General features: G+C 38.9%; 1 protein-coding gene across 1 annotated transcript; it reads left to right on the plus strand.

Annotated features, from left to right (window-relative positions):
• Positions 1 to 1,760: 1,760 nt before the first annotated feature.
• On the plus strand, positions 1,761 to 9,559 carry LOC113511308 (pancreatic lipase-related protein 2-like). The gene is made up of 4 exons (XM_031912050.2): positions 1,761 to 2,188; positions 6,666 to 6,813; positions 7,754 to 7,894; positions 8,855 to 9,559. Exons 1-4 carry the CDS (start codon positions 2,056 to 2,058, stop codon positions 9,534 to 9,536), a joined length of 1,104 nt encoding a protein of 367 aa, XP_031767910.2. The 5' UTR covers positions 1,761 to 2,055; the 3' UTR covers positions 9,537 to 9,559.
• The last annotated feature ends 485 nt before the right edge of the window (positions 9,560 to 10,044 follow it).

The following is a 10,044-nucleotide window of genomic DNA, read 5'->3' on the forward strand; positions in this document are numbered from 1 at the left end:
TACACACAAAATAAATATTTAATTACATAAAAGCAAGATAAAGAGGCAACAATGGGGAGCAGTAGTTACCACGCTTGGCAGGCGGATTGGCAACAGCCTTACAGCTGCCCCTGCCAGGCGTGGTAACTACTGACAAAACCCTTGGGGGGGGAGACTTACGTTCAGCAGCAGATAGTTCAAGGCTGATATGATGTACTTAAGTTTTACCAGAGGAAGACTTTGTAGAAAAGTCATTTGCATGAGCACCTCTGTCCCATTCGTGTTTCTACCGCGAAGCAGTTATGTTTGCATGGCTGTTTCGGTTTGAAGAGTGGGATATGGCAGTGAATTTATAGGGTACAGAGGAAAAACACCTGAGTCCTCAAGAATGGCAGCGCATGGGTGGTATCATGGGCGAAACAGTACACTCTGTTATGTACTTAGTACTGCTCATGTCTATAGGCGACGGTTACCACTTTCCATCAGGTGGGCCGTCAGCTTGTTTGCCATTCTAAATTGCATAAAGAAAACCTTAATAATAAAATGTTCATAATTAAATAAATAACATAATTACATTTTGTTCTGAATCAAGTGTCTATCTGAGATGAAGCCTTATTTCCGTGGAGTCTAGTAACTCTATCCGGGATCAGAGAGTATCTCTCGTGCCCTATCACGGAATTTAGCAATTTATATAGATAATTTACCGCGCCTGGGAAAGTAAATGTTTATCTTGAGAAATAAGAGACCTAATAGGTACGTGAACTATTTATTTCTTCATCTTGACACTGGTATCTCCATGGTATCTGCTTTTCAAGCAAATGTACTTGGTAGAACGTTTTCACCTTTACGTTTTGTTAAAAAACTATAGTTTTTTTTTTTTCAATTACATTACAATATCTATAAATAATATTCAAATTTGTATCAAACTCACCGGTAATGGTAAACATCGGTAACAAACCAAATTTCTTGTCAGCGAGGTGATAAACTCGCAGCAGTTTCATAAGTTTTAGTTAAGGAAATATTATAAACAAATGCGACCATAACTACCGCCATATCTGAGGTCATCACAGTTCAAACCTGGTAGGTATTTATAAATTGACGTTGAATGAGCGGAATGCCTTGGTCCTTCGGAAAAAAACATCCAAGATTAGCAAAGCTTTCGAGTCGAGCGGACTGGCTGGTATCTTACGCAAGCGGACCAGCGAGGAATTACCGGCAACGTTCTTGACACCACTCCCCTTGGATAAGACCTATTCGACCTCGGTACGACCCTGTATACCTATACATAGTTTCTAAATTTAAATCTAGTCTAGCCCAGTACAACTTGCTTTTGAAATTTCGTTGTGTGCCAAGTAATTTAAGAGCTAAACGTGACTGAGCACAAAATTTATGTATCATCATAGATAAAATATACCATGTAACATGTAGTAATTTTTAACTAAATTACTTGCCACTTCACTAAATCACTAAAGCAGTCTAACCAAGACTTTACGTTCAATACTCAAATTATTTTGAATTTGACTGCCAGCTACGCTTATCGAATTTCCTGTATTTTTTTTTTAATAGACAAATACTTGTTATAGAATAAGGTAAGGTTGAAAAAGGGGCATTTAATACAACAAAAAAAAAACACCGCGAAAACCATGTTTAAAGTCCTAAACGAAAGAAAACTGACGGAAAACATGTTCATCTAATTAAATTTAATATACATTTACAAGGTTGTAAAAAAATGTCCTGTGTTTTGAAATAACATCTGAGATTCGCAACATCGCCCGTCACTATTTGGCCAGTTCGCGTTTAACCGTATAGGATCCAAGTCGCGTGTTCACGTTAGCCAATTTGAACGGTACTCAATTAGAGTAGAGATGTGACATTTGTTATCTGTGAGATCGATGACATGACTTTATTTTTTTTTATTACTTTTCGCGCCAAATTTTTATGACTTTGTTCCTTTTTTAATACATTCCGCGGCATTTTTTTCGAATCAATGGAAAGTCATTATACAGCCATAAACATATACGAGTAATATTTACAAGCATTATTTTGTGTTAATACAATTTATATACTCAGTTTATCATGTTTATTTTCATCAAAATGGACAAATGGTGTGTGACATTTATTTGTATTTTTGCGGTGTGCCTTTGTGGAGGAGAAGACTCTACAAGCCAAAGGATCGAGGAAGGATACCCTAGAGGACTCATGTCAGTTTGTATGTGTAGCTTAAAAAATATTTGTATACTATCTGTCTCCTGTGGCTTTGCCCAAGTAAATTAACACATAAAGTATTCTATATGCTAAGTTAGGGTATGACCTACCCGTGTACCAAACTTCATTCAAATTCATTCAATAGTTTTTACGTGAAAATGTAACAATTATTCATCCATCCGTCCTTACAAATATTCTCATTTCGGGGGGAAAGGGATTGTTAGTAATGGAGACTGGGAATCCCATTGCTAGTAATATATCCAACCAGGTCGACCTCCTCACGGTTCTCCCTGGAAACTATCATGGTTAATTCCTGATGAATTCATCATGATGGGCTAACTGGCCTGTTTTCATTCTCATCTATCACCCTTCACTGGTGCTCCGCCAGCGTATCCATATAAAAAGAATACCTTGGTAGGCATATCAGGGTTAACAGATTTTTTTTTTTATTATAATGGCAAGCGCAAAAAAAAACTCAAGTTTTACCCGATGGGAAAAAATAACAACTAGTTAGTCGGCTATAGATATTAACAGCAATATGGATGTCACAGTATATACCAGGCGTGACCAACTGGTCAACGCGACTATTAGTCCAGTTGATAGTGGCAAGGCAAAAAATATAATATCTTGCTAATCTAGCGGAAGATGCTCAGACGCAATGCTCACACTAATATAAATAAGTAGTTACTAGGAATAATTTTCAGTTTTATGTTTTCCCTCTTAATAATATAAAAAATACTAGTCTATACTGGTCCAGTCAAGTCGGCCACCCCTGGTATATACTGTGACGCCTTGTGTGTGTAGCCTATGGTGTTATACATGTGTACTCTGTAAATTTACTACCATATAATACATTTCTTTCGTAAATTAAGAAGAGTAATTTTGTGCTTATATGACTCTATGGCATACGATGGGCCACATTTTCCTTTCCCGTGCGTGTCGTAAGAGGCGACTAAGGAAACTAAATGGTCGAGGGATGGGCAACAGCGTGCCTCTTAAAACATCTCTAAAGCCTAAATCCGCCTGCAAAACGTGGTAACTACTGAAAAAACCCCCCAAAGAGAAGGCTTATATTCAGCAATGGATTACTTAAGGCTGATATAGGATACCGATTCAACCAGTATATAGAACCAATATATAAATATTGCAACTTTTTTTTTTTAATAGGTGATAATGGAATGGTAACTCCGCCTGCGCTATCGGGATACGCTGGCGGGGCATCAGTGAAGAATGATAGGTGAGGATGAAGCAGGTCAGTTGGCCCATCGTGACGAATTCAACAAGAATTGTTCACGATGGTTTCCAGGGGGAACCACGTAGGTCGACCTAATAGGGCATATTGCTAGCAATGGGGCTGTCAAACTCCATTGCTAACAATCTCTTTCCCCCCTATAGCTATATATTATCCACCCCTTTTTTTTAACGTCTGGAAAATTCTTTATGCAGACCCATACACCTTGTGAGAGATGAATGGGTACTGTGAGAATCCCCCCATAAGGTGGGGGTGTACCCACCAAAAACCAGACGATATACCCTCTAGGTGCCATATGTCGGAGACATGGGTTCGCTTTCGCACTCACCACATCTCCGACGACAGCGACCCGCCCCCTGATGGTAAGAGCAGGTCTCCTCTCTCAAGATAGGGTGGCTGGCGTGCTCACCCGGGGGACTCGCCGGTATATTAGCACATCCCCCAGGACTATTGGGACAATACATTCCCACAGGTATCACCCCGACCCTACTGCAATGGGGGGAAGGAATTGTTAGTAATAGGGAGATTAGTCCCCATTGCTATCAATATACACCATCGGACCGACCTCCACGTGGTTCCCCCTGGAAACCATTATGACTAATTTATCGTTGCATTTGTCACGATGGGCTAACTGGCCTTTCCATCCTCACCAATCATCCCTCACTGGTCACTGCGCTATCGGTATACGCTGGCGGGGTAACCATTCCATTATCATCCATTAAAAAAAAAAGACCCTACTGCAATTCTGCATTTGTTAATAAAAAAAAATATATTATTCTGTGCTAATGAGCCAATTTACCAACATTGCAAATAGTTACCTTTACACAGAGATCAACAGATATTATGATTCATAAACATTTACCTCATAATTGATGAAATAATTAGCTGACCCGTCAAACGTTGATTGCCCCTACCGCCATCTACCGAGTCCATTTTCTCTTATCAGGATGATAAAACAAGCATAAAAACTAAGCATGGGCTATATGGATACCGATCCGATATCTATATATTGGGTTCCTCTGAACATTGATGAAGGAAAAATGTCATCACCCATTTGGATGTCGCCTATATCGGTCGGATATCTAAAGTTGCATAAAAAAGACACGTTTTAACATTATTGATATTGAAATTTTAATGAATACCAGAGGAAGTTTTAATACAAAAGTAGATTGCTTGAGTACTTCTGCCCTACTCGTGTTTTGCCGTAAAGCGCCCATAACATTACAAGGCTTTTTTTTATACGACTTAAAATGGCAAACAAGCTGACGGTCCACCTAATGTGACCGGTAACCGTCGCCTATAGACATGATCATTACCATGGACATAACAGATTATACTGTTTCGCCCATGATACCCCCCCCCCCCCCCCCGCTTTGCCATTCCTGAGGACTCAGATGTTATTCCTCTGTACCCAGTAAATTCACGCCATATCCCACCCTTCAAACCGAAACACAGCCATGCAAACACAGCTACTTCACGGTAGAAACACGAATGAGACAGAGGTACCCGCAATCGACTTTTGTACAAAGTCTCCCTCTGGTAAGGTATAGAGGCATAACAACATAGTTTGGCTTTCGAACCGTCTATTGCCCCATAAGGACTACCAAACCCTATATGAAACCTTACGCCTTGCATCAACATAAGGTCTATGTATGCTACGACAAATTATATATGATTTCACGGCGCGTTGCTTACGTATGTCACCGGAAACATATAAATAATATACAATACTATTTACGTTAGTAATTGTACATTATTTTCACTTCCTTGGTTTGACAGGCAACATAGCTGTTTATTAACCAACACACACGTCTTTGCCGAAAATTTTAAAGTATACTTTGTTCTGGAAAAAAAAACACCGACTTCCGTAATGACAAAACCAGTTATTTTAATTTAAAAATTAAAACATTGTATGTGTCGATTTGATACAATTTCTATTTTATAATAAATACACTATCGGAACTTAATATGATTACCTGGGGGATGTGCTAATATACCGGCGCATCCCCCGAGTGGTAGGGTGAGCACGCCATCCACCCTATCTTGAGAGAGGAGACCTGCTCTTACCATCAGGGGGCGGGTCGCTGCCGTCAGAGATGTGGTGAGTGCGAAAGCGAACCCATGTCTCCGACATATGGCACCTCGAGGGTATATCGTCTGGTTTTTGGTGGGTACACCCCCACTTTACGGGGGGATTCCCACAGTAGCCATTCACCTCCCACAAGGTGTATGGTCCCACAAGGTTATAAAGCATTTTCCAGACGTTAAAAAAAAAGGACTTAATACGATTAAAGTCTTGTCGTGACCACAACGTGGTGCAATCCACATCAAAACAGAGGCATTAAAGAAAAAAGTATTTAGATACTATTTACCTACAAAAAAATTTTTATCGCATTAAGTATTGATGTGTATTTAAAATATATGTAAACAACGCGAATTTTAATTATTAAATTAAAATTAAAAATTAAATAAAATTTCTATAATTTTTTTTATTACATTTGCCATGACATTTGAATGCAAATTATTGTTTATATCTTATTATGTACATGAAATGAAATTATATACTAAAGAATGTGTTTTTTTTTATACAACTTAGAATGGCAAACAAACTGACGGCCCACCTGATGGCAAGTGGTAACCGTCGCCTATAGACAATGAGCAGTACCATGGACATAACAGAGTATACTGTTCGCCCATGATACCCTCCATACGTTGCCGTCCCTAAACACTCGGGTGTTATTCCTCTGTACCCTGTAAATTCACTGCCATATCCCACCCTTCAAACTGTAACACAGTTGTGCAAATACAACTGCTTCACGGTTGAAACACAAATGGGACAGAGGTACCCAAGCAAACGACTTTTGTACAAAGTCTCCCTCTAGTAAGTGATGATAAGATCTAGTTTGGAGCGATCTTACCGAGAAGATACTTATTCCTTGTCGACTTAAAGATACCAAGATTATATTTCTTCGGGAACACAGAAGCAGAAAGGATATTTTATTCCTTAGCCTTCTTATGGGACCAAGATGAAAATATATTATTTGAAATAAAAAACAAATTCAAATCTGTTGATAACTGACGGAGTAATATAGTAACAGATATAAAACAAATGCAACCTCAGTTTCCCTTTCCTTTTTTTGAACTCGGTTAAAAACTTGGATAAATGACAAGAGAAATTATTTTATTAAATTGTACCGCTGAATAAAAGAATTTTTACTCTGTATTTCAGGTCCGGGGTCCACAAAACCTGCCACAATTCCCATCAGCCAACTAAAATACCTCGGCTTCGTGGTGCAAGGAAAGGAACGCAGCAGAAAGAAGTATACGTACTGGACAGCCGACAAGATAGCCAATGACGTCAGGATAGACTTTAACAGGTGAAGTTTACAAAAAGTTTGTTTTAAAAAAAAAAACATAATCTATGGCCATCATTATCAAGTCAGCCGGTAACTGTCCACTGCTGAAGGTAGGCTTCTCCTATTGGGGGGTTTGTCAATAGTCAGATAGACTTTCGAGATGGTTTAAGAGGTATGCTGCTGCCAATCCCTCGCCTTCCCATCGTCGCCTCTTACGACACACACAGGAAAGCATGGGGTGACTTATTCTATGGCAAGATCACACGGGAACCCTATTCGTGAGCACTAACATCAGTTTTAAGGAATGATTTCTCTCTTTTCATTTAAGAGTTACCTCTTGTCGGTGCAACTAATTCATGCATCTTCCTCCAGCCAGCTCTATCCCAGGCCATATCCTTGACCTCCCTATACGACATGACACCTAGTGTTTCCTTTATCTGTCCCATGTAGTATATAAACAATAGAGAATAGAATGATTTTTTAAGGAGCATAGTAGAAGGAAAAATAAACGGTAAAGGAGGAAGAGGAAGACCGAGGAATAACTACATGGGACTGATAAAAGGAATGAGTTATGTTAATTAAAATAATGTATAAATTTATTCTTTTTTTTTTTATACAACTTAGAATGGCAAACAAGCTGACGGCCCACCTGATAGAAAGTGGTAATCGTCGCCTATAGACATGAGCAGTACCATGGACATAACAGAGTATACTGTTTCGCCCATGATACCCCCCATGCGTTGCCATTCCTGAGGACTCAGATGTTATTCCTCTGTACACTGTATATTCACTGCCATATCCCACCTTTTCAAACCGAAACACAGAGATGCAGACACAACTGCTTTACGGTTGAAACACGAATGGGACAGAGGTACCCAACCAAACGACTTTAGTACAGTCTCCCTCTGGTGAATTATATTATATCCCTCTTATTCAATGATCTTGCAATATTACATTTCAGGAAGACGGTGCTGATCCTGCTGGGGTACCTGGACAGCAGCAACTTCCCCATCGCCTCCATGTTCGCCAACGAATACGAAGCGCTCGGCTACAACGTCATCATCATTGACAACCAGAGATTCGCCACTGTCCACTACTATTTGTAAGAAAATTACCTTATTATTCTCTTAAGAATGACAAAACATGAAAAGTGTGACGGGCGTCACAATATATTTTGTAATATTCATGTTGCTATGTTGCTGTTGATTTCTATAAACTATAGTAACCACTTCCCATCAAATAGACCGTCAGCTTGCTAACAGAAACTGGTTCATCATACTTAATTTCATAAATAAGGATATAAGAAAAAACAGGGACTTAGTGGGGAGAGTAATTTTTAGTACTGAGGATTAACAGCCCTATTGCTAGCAATTTATCCTGTCAGATCGATCTCCTTGCGACTTACCATAAAAACCATGGTGATTTATTTTTAAAGAATTCGTCTTAATGGGTTAACTTACCTGCTTTCATCCTCACCAATCATCCATCACTGGTGTCCAGCCAGTGAATACTGATAGAGCAAGTGAGGTTATTGTTCCATTACCATCAATTGATGGTAACGTAACAATATTTTTAAAATTATTTAATTAACAAATTTATTAAAAAAAAACAGTAATTACATCTCTGTTTTTTTTTTTAATTCAATTCTCTACTACTGAAACTAGGTATGATATGGTCTTATATTTTTACAATCCAGATATTAACATTTGAGAGCGTAGTTTAGAACATTCAAACCTCTGTCGATTTTTTTATTTATTAATTCACTTTTTTTCTAAAAGATAATATGTTATCGATAATCATTTACACATTATCTTTTATTAAATGTGGTTGTGTGGGTGTTTCATGTATTTCTAATTGATAATCCTGGTTAGTTGTCGCTTCAAAGACACCTAGACTTTTAGTCATTTATTTATCCAATATCATTTTAAAAGAAACGCAAAACGCTTATCATTAACACAGACTATATCAATAATTATTAGTAAATAGTTAAGTCTATAAATCTAGGAATTATGCTTCAATGTACTAATCATATTTAACAGGACAAACCTTCTTCCTTTTTCAGAGCGTCACGTCTCATGCGACCAGTTGGCAAGCACGTCGCAGAAGTTCTAGTCAAGCTCACAAACCTAGGCCTAGACCCGTCCAAACTAGAACTTCTCGGCTTCAGTCTTGGCGGACAAACTGTTAGTTACATCGCCAAAAATTACCAGCAAATGACAGGAATGAACATCTCCAAAATAACCGCTCTAGAACCTTCGGGCCCTTGCTTCAGGCATTTAGGGCCTGGTGATAGACTGGATGCTTCAGACGCTGACTTTGTCGAAGTTATACATAGCAATATAGACGGATATGGCATGGCGACAAGAATGGGCCATGTAGACTTTTACTTAAACGGTGGAGAGTACCAACCTTCCGATCTTTCGATGTACCCCTGTGTGTCGACGTGTAGCCATTTTCGAGTCCTACCTATATGGGTGTCGGCTATGAAAAACCAAAAAGGTTTCATAGCAATAAAATGCGATAGCATACAACAAGCTAGAGATTGCGACTGTTATAATAGAATACAATTAGAGATAAATTATCTTGGACCAAAAGTCATTAAAAGCAATCACGGTATTTTTTACCTTTCCACCAGTAAATCCTTTCCGTTTTACTTGGGTCAGGACGGGTTGAAAGCTGAATACGCTTCGTGGAGAAAAATCACTGACATCAATGAAGGAAATGAGACGGAAGTGTACACTTGACAAAATATATTCCTAGAAATGTTGGTCGTTTTATTTATTGGTGTTTACTGAACAAAATGCCTCTTCTATGCCGTGTGGTCCCGGCATACAATAGACCATCCTTTCTTTTCCCATGGGTGTCGTATGAATCAAATAAGGGAGGGCGAGGAATGGGCAGCAGCGTCCCTCTTAAAACATCTTTAAAAATAAGCTTCTGCAGGCGCTTGGCAGTTCACGAGGCAGGTCATCGTTTACGCTTGGCAGACGAGTTGGCAACCACAGTTGCTAACTCGCCTGCAAACCGTGGCAACTACTGGCAAAACCCTCCCATGGGGAGGCTTATGTTCAGCAGTGGATATTTAAATGCTGATATGATAACTAAACAAAAAATGTTTAATACCAAATTGTAAGGATGCCGGTTGCTAGCAGAGCCTTTGCCAAAAAAATCATGTTCACAAACAAATACTTCAGCAAATACTTCTGTGTTTTCGACTGGTGAATCATTTGACAATCGTAGCTCTAAGACGAA

The sequence above is a fragment of the Galleria mellonella genome, unplaced genomic scaffold (genome assembly GCF_026898425.1).
Source record: "Galleria mellonella isolate WM207_F2 unplaced genomic scaffold, CSIRO_AGI_GalMel_v1 utg1053, whole genome shotgun sequence".
Lineage (NCBI taxonomy): Eukaryota > Metazoa > Arthropoda > Insecta > Lepidoptera > Pyralidae > Galleria > Galleria mellonella.

Excerpts from the sequence above, each read along its gene's own strand:
- LOC113511308 (XM_031912050.2), top strand. The coding sequence starts at position 2,056 with ATGTTTATTTTCATCAAAATGGACAAATGGTGTGTGACATTTATTTGT. Across the intron at positions 6,814-7,753 it reads GTCAGGATAGACTTTAACAG|GAAGACGGTGCTGATCCTGC; the intron begins GTGAAGTTTACA and ends ATTACATTTCAG. Across the intron at positions 7,895-8,854 it reads GCCACTGTCCACTACTATTT|AGCGTCACGTCTCATGCGAC; the intron begins GTAAGAAAATTA and ends TTCCTTTTTCAG.